Source organism: Peromyscus eremicus, chromosome 15 (genome assembly GCF_949786415.1).
Source record: "Peromyscus eremicus chromosome 15, PerEre_H2_v1, whole genome shotgun sequence".
In the NCBI taxonomy this organism is placed as follows: domain Eukaryota; kingdom Metazoa; phylum Chordata; class Mammalia; order Rodentia; family Cricetidae; genus Peromyscus; species Peromyscus eremicus.
In genome coordinates, this window is record NC_081431.1 from 65,817,333 (window position 1) to 65,841,704 (window position 24,372).

General features: G+C 42.9%; 1 protein-coding gene across 1 annotated transcript in view; it reads left to right on the plus strand.

Annotated features, from left to right (window-relative positions):
- Positions 1–24,372, plus strand: part of Nckap5 (NCK associated protein 5) — a 788,185-nt gene that overhangs the window by 153,876 nt on the left and 609,937 nt on the right. Inside the window, exon 2 of the mRNA XM_059280499.1 lies at positions 17,174–17,247. Coding sequence (XP_059136482.1) covers positions 17,174–17,247 — 74 coding nt within the window. The remainder of the gene's footprint in view (positions 1–17,173; positions 17,248–24,372) is intronic.

The following is a 24,372-nucleotide window of genomic DNA, read 5'->3' on the forward strand; positions in this document are numbered from 1 at the left end:
AATGCAGATAAGGTTACATTGCCTTAAGTGTCTTGATTCACACAGGAACTCAGCTGACCTGTCGTACGCTGTGCTTGTTTCATTTCCTTCAGCCCCTCCTCTCCATTAGCTCCCTGACACTGGCACAGGGAGCCCTGATGGAGAATAGGGCTCATAGTTCACAGGAAGTCCTGGAAACCAGCAGGACAAGATCATTGCGGGCTCTTGGGCGGTGGCAGACAGCAGGAGGGAGACGGAAGGAATACAGCCGGGAAAGGAGACAGGGCGCTTTGGATCTGGTTCTGTCCATTGGGCCACCTTGCACCACGTGCCTTATGTGGGATTTATTATATGCTGTCTAATCGGTATATATGGCGTCTATATATGTGTAATCTGTATATGTTCTGTGTACATAAAATCTGTTATACATAAAATCTGTTACATACATGCATAAATCTCTCTATATGCTAGATATACATGTTAAATCTATGTATGTTATATGTAATCTAGATATGTAATGGATATATAAAATCCATATATATATTAGATATACATATAAAACCTATATATAAATATAAAATATGTTATAGACAAATATAAATCTGTATTTTATATACACAAAGTTTATATATATGGTCAATATACATTTATAAGATCCACATTCTCTATAAAATCTATATATGCTATATGCACATATAAATATATTTTATATACATGTATAAAATCCTTTATATAAATATCTAGTATCTATGTGTATTATACAATATATATAATATGTGTGTGTTATGGAAATTGATTTGTTGTGTGTGCATGAGTGTGTCTGTAAAAATACTTATCTTTACAAACTTGTGTTTGGATCACTCCTTCCTCAAAGGTGGGTACACACCCTTGAAGACATGAAGCTTCCATCCACTTTCCCTGGCCTTTTTCCTCACTGGCTGTGTGGCTGGGACAGAGACTTGCGTGTTAAAGCTATGGGGCTGCACGTGAGGAGGAAGCTGGCCTGTCTCCCTGTCTCCCCGGGGGAGATAGAGAGGAACTGGGACAGTGAAGTCAGACACCGAGCAGCTGCTCGACCAGCTTGCCCAGTGACCGCTAAAGGAATGAGCATTGAGTGCGGCCTTGGAGAACGTGCTTTGATGCGTGTTTTCTCCTCTGGGTTATTTAGTATTGGCTCTGTAACTCAGGCCCATTCAGTGAAGGCTTTAGTAGAAACCCGTGAAGTTTCCCTCCTGTCTGACCCCCGTGCTGCAGCCTCAGAGGAGAGAATCAGAGAGGCTAAGGTTTTCCAGTGTTCATGCCTGCTCAGGGTGACTCAGCTGCCTGTGAAAAGGCCTTTTGTATACAAGTTCTGAGGAGGAGAGCCCTGGCTTTAAAATATTTGTTGTCTAAACCCAAGCAAATGCTTTTGAAAGGTTTTCTCAGTGACCCTCAGAGAAAAACAAACTTCAAGAAACCAAGATGCCGTCGGGGCCTCCAGCTTTCCCAAAGGAGGTAGCCTTAGCAATTTGCCAGAGCTGCCCCTAAGGGGGATTATCTCTTTGTACAGCAAGCAACTTGTGAACCTCCTCCACTTCCGGTTGGAAGAGTGCCGGTCCTTCAATCTGTCATTTCCAGGTTTAGCCGAATTGTAGTTTGGAAGCCTCCTGGGCCTGAGCGTGTTTGCAAGCGAGGACAAGAATGTTTGAAGGTGGAGCTAGGATCTCCTTTTAGAGCTGGGACTGTCTTTCTCTGTCTGGCAGCGTATTGCCATTGCCCAAAGAAATTCTGAGCTTTCCCCCTTGAACATAGTTTTCCCCTTGGACTCAGAAACTGAGCTCACAAGAGCATTGGGGATTGATTGATGGTTGACTGATGAAATGTGTTCATACAACTTGAGCCCCTTAAAAATGTCTTTGGTGATGTAGTCACTGGTACTTGCCCAGGCCCCTTTAGAAAGCACTTTACCCATGATCCTGTGAGCAGTGAGAACGAGAACAATTGATTTACCAGATAAATAAATAAAGACATGAAGTATGCGATTAGGAAGGGAATTGGTTGCGAAAAAGAAGGGATCAGTGGAACTGAGAGGAAGAAAAGAGAGGATCATGGGGTAGATATGATGAAATGCATTATATACATGTATGAGATGTCATGATGAAACCCATTATTATATATAGTTAGTACATGCTAATAAAAACTAAAGAATGTGCCCAAATGAGGAAATAGATATTATTTACAGATGGCCTAAATGCTAAGAATGTTAAGTCTTTCTTGTATTTAAATTCTTAGAGGAGTTTGGGATGCTTTCAGTCCAGTGGTTCTGAAAATGTAGCCCTGTGTAGCAAGCCTGAGCATCCTGGTCCCCTGGGGATATGTCAGAATGCAAATGCTCATGTCTATCTCTTCCAAGCACTGAATCAGGGCTCTGGAGGCAGTGTGCTATTTCAACAAGCCTTCCGGGTGATTCGTGGGACTCTCTGACTAAGGCACTCTAAAATCTGCTCTGGACACCCTTCCTTCTCCTAAGAGGAAGCCAGCAGAGCCCTGAGGCCAAAGGCCATCCTAGCTGGATCCCCAGAGAGATTCTCAAATGCAGATTGTGTGAGACTCTCCCGAGTGAGCACGCACACTGTGCGGAAGGTAAGCTTTCACCCTTGGTTTCCGGGATTGGAAGGACTCGCTTTCTACCTTCTCCCCTGTCCGGTGGTGTCACTGGAACTCTTTGGGCTCAGGTTTCTCATCCGTAAAACAGAAATGGAAACTCCTTTTTGTGGCATTTTATGATGGAGGGTTGAAAGGAAAGCGTTATGTATAATGCAACCTACAAATTACCTTCCTCTGAGCTCATTCCTGAAACAGCCTTGTCTTTCCTGAACCTGGGTCTGAGTGGCAGTTGGGAGGCTGATGTTGGGACAGATGTCTCTGTAAGTGGCTGAGTTGACCTTTTCTAGCTACAGATTGGTGTCTTTGCCAGTATCCTTTCCTTTACTAAGGTTTTCACCAACTTAACCACTAGTGTATTCAAAGATTAGAAGGACTGTGTCTAACCAAACCTCTTGACTTTTTCTCTTAATCCGTATGTATAAAATGGGCTTTACAGAAATGAGGACTTAATACAATACTCACTTTACAGATTGACCTGTGAGATACAGTAGTAGATTTATATTGTTTTAAAAAATGACTAGACAAACAGGCAAATTATAGGGGAACCATTTGTGTGTGTGTGTGTGTGTGTGTGTGTGTGTGTGTGTGTGTGTGTGTTTGGAATCAATTGTAAAAACACAGTACCTCAAAGCTAATTACGTTTAATATTGGCCGTAGATGAGGTATAACATCATCGAGAGGGTACTGACTGTGGTGAGGTAAATGTTTTGTTTTGGAATTGGGACTTGTTCTAGAGTTTATTTTTAGTTGAAGTGGGATAATGACAAGAGGCAAAGACAACCTTTGCACAGGGCTTTGTACTGAGCTTCAGACAGAACAAGAATACGGTCCAGTCAAGAAGAAGTCAGGTGCTTTTGATAGCCAGGCAGACAGGAAAATAGGTGTTTCCATGTGTGGACAGCCGGGTCTGTTGTGTAACCCTGGCCCCAACTCCTTTTTATTTATTTATTTATTTATTTATTTATTTATTTATTTATTTATTTAGGTTTTTCAAGACAGAGTTTCTCTTTGTAGCTTTGCGCCTTTCCTGGAACTCACTCTGTAGCCCAGGCTGGCCTCGAACTCACAGAGATCCACCTGCCTCTGCCTCCCGAGTGCTGGGATTAAAGGCATGCGCCGCCACCGCCCAGCTTCCTTTTTATTTTTACTAAGTGTCTCCACCCTGTCAGCCATCTTTTCCTTGTAGGATATGGTTGTAGCATTCAGATACTAAGTTTTCTCTCAGCCTCAGGACAGCTTTGACTTCTTCATTTGCTAAAAAATATGTCTTTAAAACCTTGTATCTTTCTGTTCCTGATGCTCACATAGAGCTTAAATACAACCCTGGATTCTCAAGCAACAGTATGTTGCCCAGCGCCCCTTGGGCCTCTAAGACAACACAGATGTTCACAAAGTGCACCATTCATATCCCAGCGTGTGTTACTCCTGCCTGTCATTCATAGCTGCCAATGAGCAGAGGCAGGAAGTAGATCTTTAAAACTACCTCATTCAGAGAGCTGGCAATCTGAGCAAACAGAATTAACCTTACCCAAACCTGTCTTCCATCTCCTCTCTAACCAGAAGATTCTGTGGGAAGAGAGGGGCTGGCACATACAGTCTGATTCTGGAACTGGCTCTCTGGCCAGGTGGCCAGCAAGGACCCGAGACTTGCTGTTCCTGTGCCTCTCTTGTTATCGTCCCTCACGTGCTTTCCTCATTCCCTGGATGTCTGGGCTCAGGCACTTCTTGAAGCACTGAGTCTAATGAGTTAGCATCTTCCGGTATCAGCCTTGTACTCCTCCGGGGCCTGGGAGGGGTTACGGCAGAACAGATTAAGCATTAACAGTGAGCCTGCGCAGAGTTGGTGATGACGTGTACTTGGTGATTACTTTCTGCAGGGTAGAGCACGATTCACCTCTGTTATACAGCCACAAAGTGTCTGTCACTTCCTCTACAGTACACACGTGTGGTAGGCAGGCGTAAAATCTGGCTGTAACCCAGCGTCACCTGCTGGAAGGGCTGTCCCATTGAAGCCCCAAGAACTGAGCTCAAGATAGGAGGCTGAGTATGGTTAGGAGGTGAACTGCCCTATGGGGGAGGATGATAGTGACTGTGGAACCTTCTGAGTGAATCCCAGGTTGACAGTAACTCCTTCCTTCTGTACCTCTGCCTAGGTCAGTGATGGGACTTCTGGAAAGAAATTAATGGATAAAGGATGAGCAAAACCCTGCACTGGCCTGAGGGCTACTCAGTGGCATGAGAGTTTACAGCTGAACTGGTAGAGTTTTTGTTTCAGCCGGTTCACCCAGGATTTGTCCACGGTGAGCCCTGGGAGGTTCATGTTGCCAGTCTTGAAGGAACAAGGATGGCTTACAGTTGAAGTGGCCAGGGGTCCTTCGGGGCCTGATTCCTGTATTTCCCAGACAGAGGGAGAAGCAAACACAGCCTTTAGCCAGAGAGACTGGGCTGAAAGTGTGACTGTTACAGAGTCCTGCAAGCTGATCTGCAGGAAGTCTCCCTCCGTTCTCTCCAGCCTGTCTGTCTGTGCCGGCTGGGACAGAGGGACAGAGATTTCAAGATTTCAAGAGAGGTTTGGATTTGTTCTGGTAAATAGTAGAGTTTGCCTCACAAGGAGAGGCGGATTTGCCTATCCTGTTGGTGATGGTTGCAATAGTCTAGGCCCCCCCAAACAGACTGGCATTTCTAGTTCTTGGCACCCACACAAATGTCCTTCAGAGCCTGGGAACCCTAGGCTATTTGACCCCTGAGAAATAAATAACAACGTTGATAGCCGAATTAGGGTCACCTGAAGTTTACCTCAATCTCCAGCCCTCCAGTCACAGAAATCAAAGTTCTTTCCATGTTAACTAGCCTTATTCTTGTGCGTGATTCCTTATTGCATTTAATTTAATTTTGCATAAAAACCCTGTAACTAATTATGTGACATTTGCATACTCTGAACAAATCCCCCCAAATATTTGCATGAATTTCCTGATGTTCCCTATGACTCCTTTAACAACCCTCATTACAGAAAAACTGCCTTCCTGAATTGATTTAGCACGCTAGTCTGTCCTGGATGTGGCTGATTTCGGTGGTGGGACAGAGGGTTCAGGGGAGGTAACTTCCACTGGTAAGTGAACTGTCTGAGGTGTGGCCCTAATGAGTGTCTGAAGCTAGAGTTGCTGTCCTTGGTGACTGTCCTACTCCAGAACACAGACAGGAGGAGCCTTGGTGTGTCCTCAGTGCCCAGTCCTCTTGTGGAATGGGGTTGGCAGCTTAGGGCCTTGGGAAGAGGTAGATACAAGTAACAGCAGCAGCAATTATGGGCCCGGTGAGAAGGCTCAGCGAAGCCGGAGGACCTCGTGATTCTCAGAGGCCACATGGGAGACGGAGAGAACTGACTCTGCAGGTTGTCCTCTGAGCCCCACGTGCATGCTCTGGTACACGCCTGACCACACATGTAAGAACAAATGCTCATGAGATTTAAAAACGTGGAAAGGGGAAAGTACTAGTCCACGTGGCCCCTTGTCGTGTTGTCCCGGATCCTGCACGTCAGCCCATCTTCACCCTGGTTCATAGTGAACACAAACTTAGGCCACACACAGTGGTAGTACTGTAGCTGTTGCTTCTTTTGTATTATTTTAATTAGGCACACACACACACACACATGCATATATATATATGCGTGTGTGTGTGTATGTAGATATATCTATACCTATCTATCTATCTATACAGATAGATAGATAGGTATAGATATATGCCTAATACATGGGAGCAAGGATACCGCTACCAATTTCCCATATCCTGTCTAAAAAAAAAAAAATGAGAATTTTAAAAGAAGACACCTTGCGCCATTTGTTTCTGAATGGTGCTGGGAATGCCAGGAGTTCTCTGTAGCCTTAAATGGATTATGACTCCTAAGGGATGCCAGGGTGGTTTGGACTCGGGGGGAGGGAGGGCTGCAGGGTGGATACTCAGTGAGCTCGGTGTCACCTGATGTGCTAGCTAAGGGCCTTCTATATCCAGAGATAGGGATTTGGGGTGGGGGAATCCTGGAGAGTGGGAAGGGCAGTTCTAACATGTTTGCTGGGAACGGTAACTGCGCTGGCCTGGAGAGCATGCCGGGAGACCTGTTGAGGCTGTCCTGGCAACCAGAAGAGTGCTTTCTGAAGTAGGCATTGAGCTGAGCCTGGGGGGGACCATTTTCATCAGATTTCAGAACAGAGAAGGCGAGCAGAGTCCAGATGGTGGGAAGGATGAACCCATCCACTCCAGCACCACTTTCCTTCTGGGGAAGGCTTGGCATCCAGATGAGGGCTCTAGATACAAGATCTCTCTTTGAACTGAAAGGGAGTGTGTGCTACAGTGTTTCCACCTCAGTTCTCCCGTGGGAGAGAGTCCAGATTTCTACAACCGTGTTCTATCACAAACTTAATTCATCTTGTCCTTCAATAGATAAGAAACTCCTTTCCTTTGGAGTCAGAGAGACTTCTCACAGTCAGAGCAAAATGGCTTTCTAATTACCTTTCAAACAGGGGAGCAGGGCTATTTACTTCTGGTGGCATCAGCCCTCCAGGGAACCACCAATAAAAGCTCTTTTTAATCAGAGGAGTGTAATCACTTCAGACCACAAGACACTTGGGGCTCTTCTAGGGGTAATCTTAAATTGCTCCACATATAACGAGCTGCAGAGCTCAGGGCAGAAGATGCTGGGAGCGGATCCTGTTTACCTTCGGTCTCCTTCTGGTAAAGAGAAGTGCCTGCTACGGAGTTTCCAAGTAACATGGGGAGAAAATGCAGGGTGATGGTGTATTCGTTTACCAAACATGGGCTCCTGAAGTTTAATGAGGTCAGAGTTACCTGGAGCATTTTCCAAAAACCACAGGTTTCCCGGCTCCTCCACCTCTGGAGAAGAGTGGGTCTGAATAAAACTCTATGAGAATTCAGATTTCTAACAAGTTTACCAGTGATCTTTATGAGACATCTGTATCCTAAGTCCTGTCTATTGTCAGAAACCATGCCAGAATCACTCTGATGATGATGGATGGGCATTTGAATCTCCTGGAAGCTATTTGATCCTCATCCTAGGATGTCAACCAAGGCCTAGGCTGGTTCTTAGGAAGCCAAGCAGAAGGAGAAAACATTCTAATTTCAAAGACATGGCCATACCCCACAACTGCCCTTTTCTTCGACAGAGGTGACTGAGCCTGTACGGTAGAATGAGGATTGCTCTGTAGAAATGGTACCCAGTCCTTCTTCTGGGGAGAGACCATTACCAAAAGAGAACACTCCCCTCCCCACACTCTCTCTTTGACTCCCATTCCTGCTACTCATTTGCATTATCAAAGATCTCATGGTGGTTAATACCAATGTCAACCAGTAGAGACAAATCTTTGGGAATGTCTGTGCAGGAGTTTCTAGACTGGGTTAATCGAAGTGGGAAGACCTGCCCTGCATATATATGCACAGGTGAAGCATGCTGGACTGCAATAAAACATTTGTAGAATGATTGATTCTCGTGTGTTCACATTGGCGTTCATCTTCTGGAGAGGACATTGATAAGTAATAAGACGAACCAGTCCCTATTCTACAAGCTGGTGATCTGCAAAGAGTGATCTTCAGTACAGCAGAGATATCTTCTGGGGATTGTTAGAGGTACAGTCTCTCTGGCTCCAGTCACACTCACCAAACCAAATTCTGGGGCTGGGCGGGGCAATCTGTGTTAGCCCTTGGGAAGAAATGAGAACCCCCAATAGCAATTCAATACTATCCTCCTGAGCTAGGGGACACAGTAGTCCAGACCCTGTGTGGGAGTCTCTAAAAATGCCTTCAGGCTGGAACAATGACTATCATCCCCTGGTATCAAGTTTTATTCTAGACACTGCAACAAGTTTATATCTTGCTGTGTATAAGGAAAAAGACTTGCTTCACCCCAGTGCCAGGACAGGTTTGGGGAGTCATTGGAGATAAATTTAGAACATGACTGGCTATATTTTGAAGGACGGTGCTGATAGTAAGCTCAAGGGCCATGGTCAATGGTGGTGAGGGAAAGAACATTTTGTGACCCGATGTTCAGGTGAACAGAATGTCTGTGGTACCACAGTGCAGCCATGCAATGGCCCCACTGGCCATTTTCTGCCTGCTGTGATGTACTATTGGTATTTAGATTTGTCCTTGAGCTTTCTATGGTCAAATCATTCAATGTGGAGTGGCTGGGGACCCAAAGTAGGCTTTCCAATTACACAGAGCTCTGTAGTGCTTCCCATCAAGACAGGAATGGAGGTTTGATGAGGACTCTGGTAACTGAAACAATTCATTTCCTCCTGGTGACTTTTCTTATACATACAGTCTACTGCCATGCTGAGAAATGACAGGCTACTGACTTGCAAACCTCATTCTTCCACTCATTCATTTAATCAGCTCTGAGTGACTGATGTCCTAAGTGCTACAGTGGATAGTGAGGTGTACAGAAACAAAGGGCTGAACTCGGCAGAGTTGGAAGCACACACACAGGGACCTGTTCAGGGTTACGGTTTGCACTTTAGTAAAAGTGGAATTAGAATTAAACCTTACTTCTGATACAGGGTGAGAACAGGGAGCAAAAAGGACTGAGGATCTCAGAGAGGGGGCAGAGGCTTCCAGAGAATGTCAAGAGTGAGAGAACTTGGTGTAAAATGTCAGGAGCAGCAGAAACCAGCCCTGAGATACAGACCATGCAGGCAATGTGAGAGCCCTTTGTGCAGAAGTCCTCAGCGGCCTGAGCAGAGAGGCTGTGGTGAAGGGTTTTCAGCAGTAGCAAGCTTCTGATTACTTGAATGGGGGAGAAATGAGAGCAGCAAGCAGGAGGATAATGAAGGCGGAATTAATCTGCCAAAGCTGGGGCTCCTGAATTGATTGGTTTGTGGTGTTTAACACACAACGACCTCCATGGGAGAATGTGGACTGGCACAAATTTCAGTTAACATTGAGATGCCTCTGGGGTGTGTGTGTGTGTGTGTGTTATATGCATGTGTATATAAATGTTTATGGTGTATGCATGTGTATATGAATGTGTATGGTACATGCATGCGTATGCACATGTAAGGGTACATTCACCCATTTGTGCATGTGTGGAGGCCACATGTTGAGTGTCTGCTGTCACACTCCACCTTTTGTTTTGAGGCTGGGTCTCTTACTGAACCTGGTCCTGGTCATTTTGGCTCTTTTGACTGGACTGCAAGTCCTCAAGATCCGCTTGTCTCCACCACCAGGTCTGGGATCACAGGAGTGCTCAGCCAGGCCTGGCTTTGCCATGAGTCCTGGGATCAAAACATAGGCCTCATGCTGTACAGCAGGCACCTTGCCCACTGAGCTATCTCCCCAGCCCAGAATTCCTCTCTATTACCTTGCTGTGACTACGCTCATCCATGCATTCCCAAGGTGGGGATGTTTAGTATTTTACATTTGCTGTACAGATGTACTTTTCCATTACGATGACAAAATAATTTTGTTCAAGGGAAATATCTCTTGTTACTGTAGTTAGTCATTTCCTAAGTGTGGAAATTCTTGCATCTACAAAGTTTCCATTGCCTCCAACATCTGGCTTCCTTGTGGTTGCATCTCTGCCTGGAGGTGGATTGGGAATTCCATTGGCAGGCTCTTCCAAACTCTGCAGCCGTAAATTATGCTAATTAAAATAGAGAGATTGCAGGAGTGCTTTTGGAGTTCTGCAAGCTTTAATAGACAGTTACATTTTGAACTCCACTCCAAGTGAGTGACACCCAGGAGCTTTGCATTCTTAGGATTCAGTTCTAATGGGCCTCCCTCTGAACTGACCTATTTCCAATAATGACAGGTTCCATCAAATGCTACAGACGTACAAGGCCACCACGCATTATCTCGAAACCTCTAATCCCTTTCAGTGTCTCATACTGATTGCTCCAAAATGTTTGAATTAAGTGAAAGGCAAACTTCCTGAACCACGTCTTTAAAGTGATTCATATTTGCATAAGTTTTATCCATGGAACAGATGTCTCTTTAATGCTGTACCTTTGAAAAATTTTAAAACCACATTATATAAATCCAACTTGCTGTAACATGATTCTTCTTGCCTCCTTAATCCTTCCTTCAGCGAAATGTTTTCAACAGAACACTGACAAGGACAAGGAGAATGGAGGCTCATGGTCTGAGATTATGGGAGGGGAAATTGTTTCCTTGAAGGATTTTTTTAATCTCATCTGCTAAAATGGAATGACACTTTCCTCTTTGTGGACTGTGTTCCACGTCTTCATTTTGACAGTTAATATTCCGCACTCTCACTGTGCACTGTGACCACAGAGAATTTAAACTGTAGAAAGAGAAACACACACAGGGAAGATCAAGTTCACTTGAGCTGTTGCCCTATCCCACTCAGTTTTTAAAATCTCCCACTGATTTTTCATTCCTGGAGCTTTCTAATTGCCCCAAATATCTTGACTCCCATTTTATTTAACGAGGTTGTTTCTCCACCATGAGGGTACCTGGTCATGGCCTACACACATAGATTAAAATTATCCTACGTGAAGTATGACATACTCTAACATGGCCGAGGACACATGAAGTGTTATAGACACCAAATAAAAAAAGTCAGAATAAAATTTACATGTACACACACTCGAGTGCACTCATGTACGAAGATCAGTACACATATGATGTGTACACACACATCACAGGTCAGTACAGTACACATATGTGTGCACACACATCACAGGTCAGTACAGTACACATGTACACACACACATCTCAGGTCAGTATAGTACACATGTACACACACACACACATCTCAGGTCAGTACAGTACATATATGATGTGTGCACACACATCACAGGTCAGTACAGTACACATGTGCACACACACATCTCAGGTCAGTACAGTACACATATGTGTGCACACACACATCTCAGGTCAGTACAGTACACATATGTGTGCACACACATCACAGGTCAGTACAGTACACATGTACACATACACATCTCAGGTCAGTACAGTGCACATGTACACACACATATCTCAGGTTAGTGCGTGTGCACTTGCGTGCGCATGCACAGACACACACACACACACACACACACACACACACACACACACGTCAGTACACCAACAAGAGGAAATCTCTATTTCTGATGACAAAATCTGAGCTTTAGGATTGCTATAGTCTGTTGAGTTTAATGAGATAGTCCAAGAACTTTACCTAATAGTCCCAAATGTTAGGTCTGATAAATCTGTGGAGGTAAATAGTTATTACAAAGCCGAGATAGCTCAAGATTATCTTGGCTCTCTTTCTGCAGTATTTCATCTTCCCATAGTCAGTCAGGGTTAATCCATCTGCAGGAGCTTCGATACAGGGTCAGCATCTCCAGAAAACTTTAGTTCGCAAGCTCTACAAATAGAAAAATCTTGAGGCTCTAGAAGGCGAGAACTCTTTTGAGAGGAGGAGGGCAGTGCTGTCAGGAGAGCTGTGTGTCTTATGTGGTATGCATGATGGTATAGACTTGCTTAAACCTTACGACGCCACTACAAGCTAAATATCACTTATCCTTCTGACAAAGACAGAAGCTAAGACATACAAAGCTCAAAAAGTAATTAATCCAGGAGAATACAGCCAATAAGATCAAAACCAGGATTTGAACCTAAGTCATTGAGTCAGAAAGTGTTTGTCATTACTGCGGGAACTGGAGTGATGGCTGGTTGTGAGGCACCATGTGGGTGCTGGGAACTGAGCCCAGGTCCTCTGCAGGGCTCTTACCTCCTGCACCCCCTCTCCAGCCCCATTACTGTACTGGTCAACTTGAACCCCCTGGGCTGATCAAGGACCGCTCAGTGAAGGAGCTTTAATCCAAAGTGCTTTCCAGGGTGAGTGCCTCCATTCCTGCCTAAACCTGACTTCACTGCAGACTCTTCACTCCCATTCATCTTCCCAGATCTCACTGTCCTCTGGTCTCATTTCCAAATAACGTCTCTGGGCTTTTGTATTAGCTGACTTCATTGTGTACCATGTTCATGCCTCTTTCTCTTCTGGATCCTTTTCTCAGCATCTTCTTAAAAGGACTTTATGAGGCTGGGGTTGGTTGTAGCACGAATCTTAAAAGGTCTTATTAATAAAAACAAACCCAGAGCCAGGTATTGGGGTGAATGCTGAATGATCAGAGAAACAGAACAAGCCACAGCCACCTCACCTCGCCAATTCCTCAGCTGATCCTGTTTCCTCAGACTGGAAGCCTCAGAGTCCTCATCCGGAATGAATCTCAGCTGAATTGCTGCTAGAAACCTAAAAGCTTAACCAGGCTCTAGTTCCTGGTCCTCATGCCTTATATACCTTTCTGCTATCTGCCATCACTTCCTAGGATTAAAGGCATGTGTCACCATGCCTGGCTGTTTCCAGTATGGCCTTGAACTCACAGAGATCCAGATGGATCTCTGCCTTTGGAATGTTAGGATTAAAGGTGTGTGTGCCATCATTTTATGGCCTCTATATCTAGTGGCTGTTCTGTTCTTTGACCCCAGATAAGTTTATTAGGGTGCACAATATTTTGGGGAACACAATATTATCACAGTTAGTGGTGCATGCCTATAATACCAGGCCTCAGAAGGCAGGTGGATTTCTGTGAGTTCAAGACTAGGTAGGCCTACATAAGGAGTTTGAGGCCAGCCTGGTTTATATAGTGAGTTCCAGAATAGCTAGGGCTACACAGAGAAAGCTTGTCTCAAAAAAAACAAAACAAACAAACAAATTATTATAAATGTTTAATTAGCATATATAATATTGAATCTTATTAGATTTCATATATATATATATATATATATATATATATATATATATATATATATATAAATACATCAAATGTGCCTTGCTGGTTTTTAACCTCTAGCTGACTTCCCATGTCAGAAAGTCCCCCTTCTACTTTCACGTCACACACACACACACACACACACACTTGCACACATGCGTGTATGCATATATGCATAGGTAAGTATGTATGTATGTATGTATGTGCATATACTATAGATCATTAAATCTAGATTGTATATAGAGAAGAAATGTCTACTATTTTATATTTTTGAATTTATTTTCTTGTGTGTGTGTATGTATGTATGTATATATTAGTGTGGGTATTCATGTGCTACATCATGGTTGTGGAGGTCAGAGCTCAACTTTGGGGGCCAGCTCTCTCCTGCCACTTTGTTGAGGTAGGGTCTCTCTTATTTTTGCCACTGTGCCAAGTATGCATGGACTTCTGGGACATTCTTCTCTTTGTCCCTGTCTCACTGTAGGGATGGTGGGACTACAGATGCCCACCAGTGGACCCAGAATTTGATGTGGATTCCAGGGGGCAGTCTCTAGTCCTCAGGCCTGTACCGCCAATGTGTTCACCCACTGAACACTCTCCTGGCCCTGTTTGAGCTGTCTTTGCCCCCATGACTTTTTTTTGCTCTTCCTACCACTTCCTTTTAGACTTTTCATCCTCACTGTTTCTACTTTTATTCCCCCTCTCTCTTTCTCTCTGTTTGTGTGTGTGTGTGTGTGTGTGTGTGTGTGTGTGTGTGTGTAACATTTTCTTTATCCACTGATCTAATGATGAGTACCTGTGCTGATCCATATCTTGGCAGCAATAAACATGAATACGCAAGGATCTCTGGTCTGCTTCATTTTCAAAGCCCCAGTATTTTATTTAAGGACTTACTCCATGGTCACCTGAAGATGCATATCAATTCATTAGGCATATGACTCTTTATCGGAATCTTTGTTACTGAATTGCAATATCCTAAATAATTCATTTTTAGAGACTTGTGGCACTCTGAAAATGCATGCTATTATGTGCTAAAATGTGTTTGGAAAGGTAGTAAGGTACCTTCAAGTCTGGCTGGGTTGATCCAGGGTCATGAGCTCAGGTCTGGAACCTTCCAATGGTTATGGCTCAACTCTTGGCTGTACCCCACTTTCCCATTAAGAGAATATTCCTGTAGAAGTGATAGATTATATATAATGTTTAATAATGAATCTGTACTTCAGAAAGAGAAATATTAATATTAACCAAAGCCCTAGTGTATTTCAAAGTCCACAGACAGACAACAGCCGGTTTCCTGGCACCTTTAATGTTGAAACCACTGTGTACCATTCAGTCTCTACCAGCTGTGCTGGAGAAGCAGAGATCTTCAGGTCAGCTCTTCAAGCAGGAAAACATTTCCAGAGTGAAACAGTAGCATGTAGCATTTTACACACTGTGTTTGCAAGTTAGCAATTGATGCACTATCATCTATGGGCCATGTATTCAGAAATAACAAATTCAAAATTCTGATTTCACAGTCTATAGACTTTTCTATAGGATTTTCATGTGAAAAATGAATTCTTCATTTTTTCAGATACTTTTTTTTTAAACATGGGTTTAGCCACACAAATAAGAAAATATACAATTTTAAAATAGCTTACAAAGTAATGGATTTGGAGGCTGGAGAGATGGCTTAGTGGTTAAGAGCACTTGCCCTCGTAGAGGCCCTAAGTTTGGTACCCAGTACCCACATCCGGGGGTACACGGCTATCTGTAACTCTAGTTGCAGGGATCCTTGCTCTCCTCTGGCCTCTGCAGGCTCTGCAGTCACCGGCACATACTCCTCTACACATGCACATAGTTGAAAAAATAGATCTTTACAAATCATTAAAATAAAGTAGTGGAGTTCATTATGGCCTTTCAAACAATGTCTCATTATAAATGGTTCTAATTTGCCCTCCTCCCTCACCTTCCTTCCACACGCCCAGGTCTCCCTCTTGCTGGTCCCCTTCCTCCCTGCAAGCTGGCTGTCATGTCGCATGTCCCTTCATCCTTTCTTTCCCCCTTTCCTCTTAAGGTCTTTCCTTCCTTTCTCCTGATCTTTTTTTTCTCGTTTAATCTCTCTCTCTCTCTCTCTCTCTCTCTCTCTCTGTCTCTCTCTCGAAATACTCCTACTGTGAAAATTTTAAGAGCTAAAAGAAAAAAAAATCTGAGAAACCACTAGAAGATGGAAAGACTTCACATGCTCATGGACTGGCAGAATTAATAACACGAAAATGCCATATTACCAAAGCCATCTATAGATGCAACACAGTGCCCACCAAAACTTGAAGATCTAGGAAAAGCAATCCTAAAATTCATGTGGAAGGATCTAAGCCCCTGGACAGCCAAAGTCACCTTCAGAAGAAACAGCAGTGCTGGGTGTGCCATGACACTCGATCTGAAATTGTCCTACAAAGCCACAGTGACAGAAACAGCCTGGCTCTGCCACAGACACAGACATGAAGACCAGTGGACTATAATAGAGAGGCCAGAGCTAAACCACACAGCTACAGTTGTGTGATTGTCAACAAATGTAGTCATCATCTATTGGATCAAGGACTTCCTCATCTGCATCACATCTTCATAGAACAGGATGTGCCTTACTTTTTAGCTGTTCTTAGATGCTAAAAGAGTTACAAGTCGGTCATATGTATGTATAAGAAGATGATGACGTATATATAAGAAAGTGAATGTGTCCAAAGAATACGATACCCATATAAAATGTTCTATATAGTTTATTTTTACTTGAAAATGACTACCCCCTGGGGCTGGAGAGATGGCTCAGCAGATAAGAACACTAGTTGCTCTTCTAGAGGTCCTGAGTTCAATTCCCAGCAACCACATGGTGGCTCACAACCATCTATAATGAGATCTGGTGCCCTCCTCTGGCATGCAGGCAGAACACTGTATACATAATAAATAAAATCTTAAAAAAGGAAAAGAAAGAGAAAATGACTACCCTAAGACCAGTAAATCCAAGGCCTCCACATATACATAATGTTTCTTCTAAGGGCACCAACATAGCTTCCTGTATTTTGGAGTAGAACGCATGGACACCAATGTTCATAAGCATGAAATGTTGGCTTTTTTGTAAGACAGGGGAGTTTCCCCCTAACTCAATAAACCCCAAATTCACTTTGGGAGTTTGTTTATAGAAGCTGTCACATGAGGTAGAGAAGTGATATCATGACAAATGACCACACGTGTAGACTGTAGAGGCCTAGGTTTCTACAACCGGGGAAAAGGATGAAGGATTATCTTTTGGAAAATCATTCTTTGACAGAAAGAGATGTCGTCTTAGAGCATAGTGATGGTTCCAGTGACTTTCCATGCATGTGTGTGCACAATGAATGCCATGAGACAACTTCAGTCATCTTTTTCAGGGTGCCATTATCATTTGAGACAGGGTCTGTCATTGATTCTAGGTTGACCTACCAGAAGACCCAGTGATCTGTCTCCCTTTCTCCAGAGCTGGGATTATAAATATATGTCACTACACCTGACTTTATTTTTTTAAACATAGGTTCTGGGGATTGAACTCAGATCCTCATTGACCCAGTAAACCATCTCCCCAGCCTACAGTGACTTTTTCCCCTAGAGGCTTTGTATTTCACATGGCAAATCAATGAAAAAACTAGTGTTACCAAAATAGACACTTGAATATTGTTTTGAAATGTTCATGTGTAATTTGTGGTGAATGGCCAGTCTGTAGTGAGTTATAATCCCTCTTATTCTGTTTGCAGGAATACATGGACTCAAATAAGTGCATCGAGCATCTGCTGACACAACTCAGGGAGCAACACCGAAGTCTCTGGCGGTGAGTGAAGGCACACTGTTGTCTCTGTGGTCTCTGTGGGCTCAGGTAGTAGCCGCCATAGCTGTGGGATTTTTAAAATTGTGTTATTTCTGTATAGAGGTGAGTTTTGAAGCCAGTCTTTGGGCAAGCATTTTACCTACTGTGCTGACTTCTTGTAAGTGGTCTTGATCATGGAGCAGGGAAATAATTTGATTAAATGTATCTCCTTCTACTGGGTGCCAGAACTACCTGTGTACACAAGATCACCAGAGGTTATGTAGGACCCGGCTTCTGAAACTGTCAGTCATAATCTCAGGAGGGTTCCCATTGCACAGACAACTGGAAATAAGGACAGGCTTCTGAATGTTCTGATTCCACATCAAGCAGGTGATGATTCTGAGTATCTCTGGTAGTGTGCACGGGGTGATGATGCTGAGTATCTCTGGTAGTGTGCACTGGGTGATGATGCTGAGGTATCTCTGGTAGTGTGCACCTATGTTGCAGCCTTCATTCTGAACATACTACATACTCTTAAGCATGTCAAGCTATGCAGCACTGCCCTGCTGAATGCTGCCTAAGACACATGGCTCAGGTCCCAGGGCATTGTGTGTTATGGTTTTTAGTGTCTTTATTGTACTTTACATTTTTTTTTATGATGTGAGAGGAACATGGCAGCTTCATTACAAAGAACAAAAAATTTTACTATTTTCCTCCTGGTGCTCTACAGCGTGGAAGCAACACATAAATATATGTTTGGACTGTATCACATTAGGATGTTTGATTTTCACATTTCTGTGTATCTTGATAACTTGAATTTCAGGTAATAATCTGCTAAATGAGTTTTGGCATGGGATTAGGGTTGAAATTTTGGCACTTTCTGTAATGGCCCTAGACAACCATTATGCATTTATGTGAAGTAATATTCACAAAACTGACAATAATGAAATCAAAATATCAGTTGATTATGAAAAATGTTGAAGAATCTTTGTTTCTTACAGTGTCAAATATTCAGCCAAGACTTAATTGCTTATGTAAAAATAAACAAACATATCTATCTCATTAATTTTTAAATTTGCTTTCATCTTTAATAAATGGTAAAACTACACCTTTTTTATTACAAAGAATAGCTTTAAAATAAATTTCTTTATGGTTTTTTATCAGTAGATGTCTGATTTGTGTATCTTATTTATATGCCTGTCTACCTAGAGTTATATAAAAATTTTAGCAGGGAAAAGAAGCCACAAGAAGAAAGTAATATGATCAACATACATTATATAAATGTAAGAAATTTGAAAAGAATATCTTAAGATACTTTATTTTTTAAAGGAAGCCCTAAGTTAGAGAACGGCAGTTTAAAATAACATAAACGAAGAGCTGAGAGCCAGCCCTCAGGCCTGGGATTTGCTCAGAGCAGGCGGGAATGCAGCATGGCAAACTTAGGAACCTGGCGGAATGTAGACACAAACTCTCTACTGACTTCCGTGCTCTGGGTCATTGAAGCTTTTCTTCCACAAAAAGATGCCGGGTTCCCGGTTCTTCACGTGGCAAGGTTGGTCCCGGAAGGCTTCTGTTTCATAGCCTTTTCATACTGAGATTTTGCTTTACTGGGTGGGCTCTGACTCTAGGTCAGTCAAATGACCTGAGAAATATGTCCAGGCACCCTGAGTCGGAAACTGGTGACATGGAAGTGAAACTCCCAAGTCAGTCAGTCAGCCAGCCAGCCAGTCAGTCAGTCAGTCAGTCAGTCAGTCAGTCGTTCCCAGGTCCCTTCGGAATAGACTGGGAAAATCGCTGTGATGCCATTAGTTAGTTCTCTAGGAACCTATGAGTGCGGCCTTTGCAGGTGCCGTGATGATGTTTGAATTCCTTTTCCTAAAGTTTCTGTAGCTCTTGGATTTTGAAATACATGTGCTGGTCCATTATTACATGGTGTGTCAATACTAAAGGAGAATTGTCCCGTGAGCTGTCCTTGTCCCAAGGGGAAAGAAGGTCCTGTAGTCATTTACTTATGTGTCCATTTTACCTCTTGGAGGGCAGGGCTTTCTCTGTACTCACCTCAAAATTCACCCTACAAAAGTAGTTCTAGTTTGGGATAAAGTGCTATAGATTTTCTTTGGTTCAGCTCATGCATGATCTTTGGTCATAGTAATAAAAAAAATTCTGGTTCCTTACATAAAAATACTACTGGGAAAAAACAGGGGTTGGGGATTTAGCTCAGTGGAAGAGTGCTTGCCTAGCAAGCACAAGGCCCTGGGTTTGGTCCTCAGCTCTGGAAAAAAAAAAAAAAAAGCTGGGCGGTGGTGGCGCATGCCTTTAATCCCAGCACTTGGGAGGCAGAGGCAGGTGGACCTTTGTGAGTTCGAGGCCAGCCTGGTCTACAGAGCGAGATCCAGGAAAGGCGGAAAGCTACACAGAGAAACCTTGTCTCGAAAAAACCAAAAAAAAAAAAAACAAAACAAAACAAAAACTACTGGGAGAATGTATCAGTTGACCCCAAAGTTATTTTTTTAAACATATATTCTTATTAATTGAGAATTTCAAATATGCATAAATGTATTTTGATCATATTTACTCTTCTTCATTCCTCCCTCTAGTTCCTCCCAGATCCATCTTTTGCCCCTCCATTCCCTCGTAACTTCTTGCCCTCTTTTTCTTTTAAAAGTATTTTTTAAATAACTTACCAGGTACAATTTGTGCTGCCCATATGCTTATGGGTGTGGGATCTTCCCCTGGAACATAGTGGACATCCCAGGGGTCCCCCAGTCTTAAAGGAAACTGAGTCTCCCTCAGAAACCGTCAGCTGTCAGTAGCTCCTCAGGTAGGGGTGGGAACTTGTGAGCCCCTCCCCCCCCATGCTGGACGGTGGACTGGCTTGGTCTTTTGTGTGGGTCCTGTGAAGGTGACCACAGCAGCTTTGAGTTCCCAAGTGTGCCTGTCCTGTCGTGTCCAGAAGACACTGGTCATTTTTAATCTGAACAGATAAATCAGTTTTCTCTCATTTTTCTTTGTGTTTGTGTGTGTGTGTGTGTGTGTGTGTGTGTGTGTGTGTGTGTGTGTGTGTTTGTGTGTGTGTACGTGCATGTATGCATATTTTTGCTTGCACATGCATGCTTTGTGGATGTGGACTCCTAAGGCTGACGTTAAGGATCATCCTCTTTGCTCTTCCACCTCATTCTTTGAGGCAAGGTCTCTCAGGCAGAGCAGAATTTGCTGATTGGCCAGTCTCATTAAACAGCTGCTGTGGGGATCCCCTGTACCCACCTTCCAGGCTGGAATTATAGGCAGGTGGCCACACCCACCTGGCATTTACACGGGCCTTCCAAACTCTGCTCCTTATGCTCGTATAGCAAACGCTGACACTGGATCATGTCTCCAGCCCCCAGTTATTTTTTATTAGCTAATCTGATACTTACTGGATTTGTTTTGGGAAACTATAACCTTCATACCTGTTTGTTGTTGTTGTTGTTTTGGGTAAACTAGTGCACATGTAACATCAGCAGCTATGTATATAGTTGTGTTTTTTTTTAATTTTATTTTTCTAATAGATCTATTTGAAATCATATTTTAAAACTGATCTATAACATGTAAAGTTACATTTAAACTTGTATAGAAATATTCCCTTTTTCTCTGTCTTTTAAGAGAAAAATATACACTAACAATAATGGCTGCCTTCTGATAAAAGAAAATTTTTAGTTTAATTTAGACAGTAAGTGTTCAAATGTATCTTAGATACATCACCGTGGAGGAGTAATGGTTTGCCCGCGCTTTGAACCAGTGAAAACATTCATGGAAAAGGGCTGTGTTTTTCCGGCCTTCCTGGGGTAGTTAATAAAAATCGTTGATCTCAGATATGGCTAAGCTCAAATCTCATTTCAAGCATGGTAAGAGCTCGGAGTTTTGTGTGCAAACCCCTTTGTTTCCCTTCAGAAATGGAGTTATCCTTCTGGAAGCAGTAAAGCCTCAGGTATAATGTTAGAGGGCCCCATAATCCCCCGCTGTCTGAATAACAACAGCGGGTAATAAAGGCATTTGAATGGTCACAGTGACTACCAGTGAGAAAACGGAAAAGGGTGACGTGGGAAAGAAAATGAAGACCGAGTGTCAATTTCTACACACTCTAGTAAGTCATGCAACCACAGTTGATTATAGTTTGCAAACCAACCCTGACTTGACCGACTGAAGTGGCAGGGTTTATTGTGGTCTATGGTGACAAGGTAACTTTGCTTAAAGGATAAGGTCAGGGAATGGTGTAGAAAGTCCTTTGAGTGGACGATCAGGTTTTGCAAATACTTTACTCATGAGTCATGTAAAACTGTATGCTGTGTGGAGGATCTTGAGGGTAACCTTGTGTCATGTGCGTGAGCTTAACTAGGGTGCCTGAAATTAGATAGACTTACCCCTCAGTCAGTATAGACTCTCGTGTTTATTGTACCTTCAATTGGTGATTGCTCTAATTATCATGGGGTAGGCTCTTTATCGTAGCTCCTCACATTACCTGATGCACTAAAGTGGTACGTCTGTAAGCTATGTTATAATTTCAGAGTCAAGTTCCTGAATGTATTTAATTGGTGATTTCCAGGCCAGTGAAAGACCCTGTCACAAACAACAAATTGAAAGGCCCCCGAGGAATGGGACCTCAAGTTGTCCCTGGCTTCTGTGTGCATGGATATGCTTGTGCACATATATACGTGTACGTGGGCATGTATTTTCACAGAAAAATATTTGCCAAGGGATTCCTTATCTTCATGGAGGAATTTACTGGTATTTAGATTTTACTTGTTTTTTAACCGTCTTCCACGACACAAAAATATATTGTAATCACCCTGAAGGTAGCTAGGTTATTTTGGGTTCCTGCTTAGTATATTATAGAAATAGTCCTATCATCTGTCTCTGAGATGTGAAATAGCAAGGGAATTTGCGGAACTCAAACCCAGCCATCCAACAGTAGTAGACATTCAGGTCCGATCTCTTTGGTACCAGAAAAGTATTTTTAAAAAGTAAACATTTGTGGATTTATATAAAGAAAAGGATGAAATCAGAATCTACAGCTAAGTCTAAACCCTCTTAAGTATATACTGAAGTCTTACTTTCCTCTGTACCTTTCTACTTGACTTATAATATGGATGGTGTAAAGAAATTACTCAGCACTTAGAAGGATTTGCTACTCTTACAGAGGGCCTTGGTCCAGTTCCCAGAACCCACATTGGGTGCCTCATAACCACCTGTAACTCCAGCTTCAGGAGATCCAGCTTTCTCCTCTGGCCTCTGTGGGTACTATACTCATTGCTCTCATGTGCATACCCCCAGCACACAAAGAATTAAAAATAAACTCCTAAAAAATCCCACACGAAGTGTATGTTAGTGTCAAACCACAGTCTTGACTTCCCGTGCCTTAATGTGTTCTGATACGAGAAGTTAACATTAAGACGAAAGAAGTTTTTGTATGTGATGACTTTTATATCCTCTACTATTTGTGATTTGGCTAAATGTCTTTGACTGACAAGAAAGATCGTAAGAAATAATAGTTGGAAAAATGCCTCCGATATTTGATTAAAATCTTTATCCATTTGTAGCCTCAAATTAAGAGTTTAGAATTCATAGACAGTTGGAAACTACAAATTGAACTCATAAATATTCATGGCATGAAATTATTCTTTCATGCCACATGTGAAATATGTATGGAAAAGTGACAGTGTCATATTATCACAGCTATGGAAAGAGGAGGTCACTAAAGGTTGGGAGAACTCTTGTCCTACCCTGTCAAACTAACAAATGAGTAGTACTCAGACTGAGTTTCTGTGTGTGTAGAAAGAAGGTATCAATATAGCTACCATTCTAGTTTCAGTCTGTTACTGTGGCAAACAATGGGACCAGAAGTGACTTAGGGTACAAAAGGTTTTATTTGGCTTAAATTTTCAGGTCACAGTCCATCCCCAAGGGAAGTCAGGGCAGGAACTCAAGCAGGAACGTGAAGTACATATGGGTGGTTGGCTCACTCATGAGCTCATGCTTAAGCAGCTTTCTTACACAGCCCAGGACTGCTCAGGGAATGATGGCACCCACAGTAACAATCAAGACAACTCCCCACAGAAATTCCATGTGCTCATCTGATGTACGAAATTCTTCAATCTTGAGATTTGCCTCCTGGATGTCTCTATGCTGTGTCAAGTTGACAATTAAAGGTCACTAGAGTGACTAGTGTTTCAGATTTCAGAGCATCAAGACTGCATGAATTGTGTAGTACAGTATATTTATGGAACATATACTTAAAGACGTCTTCTATTCTGGCCATTTGATAATACTTAGATATTGTGTGATGGTGCTATGTAATATGGACCATACTAAACTTTTAAGAATTTGGTAGAAATATCTAATCCAAAAGATTTAACAGGTTTCCAATAACTCACTAGATAATGTTAAGGTATTTGTTTTGGATTTTTTAAGTTACATTGGAGACACTCAAAGCTACTGTAAGAAATAAAGACCTTAGGCTGGAGAGATGCTTACTACACAGGCAGAAGGACCAGAGTTTGACCCCTAACACCTACATAAAAAATTGTGGCATGGTGGTATATTTGAGATCCCAGTGCTGGGGAGGTGGAGACAGGTGGGCCTGTAGGGACTCACTGAACACCTCTTCCCAGTGAGAGATTATGTCTCAAAATTCAAGGTGGAGAGCATCTAAAGAATGACCTGTGAGGTTGACCTCCAGCCTACACACATACACACACACACACACACACACACACACACACACACACCACACACCACACACACACACACACACACACAGGAATAAGGAGATCTACCTGACTGTATTTGGAGAGGTCTGGATGCCCACTCATAGACTTAAGGTCACCAAGCATGCTGGTTAGGTTTTGTCAACTTGACACCAAGAAGAGTCACCTGGGAAGAGGGACTCTCAAGTGAGAAATGGCTTCCATCAAATTGGTCCGTGGACATATTCATAGGGTGTTTTCTTGACTGCCGAGTGACGTGAGAGGGCCCCACCCATCGTACACAGGCCACTCCTGGGCATTTGGGGCCTGATGTAAATGTAAGGCAGTTGAATGTGAGCTTGGAAGCAAGCCAGAAAGCAGCACTCCTTCTCAGCCTCTGCTTCTGTCCCTGCCTCCAGGTTCCTGC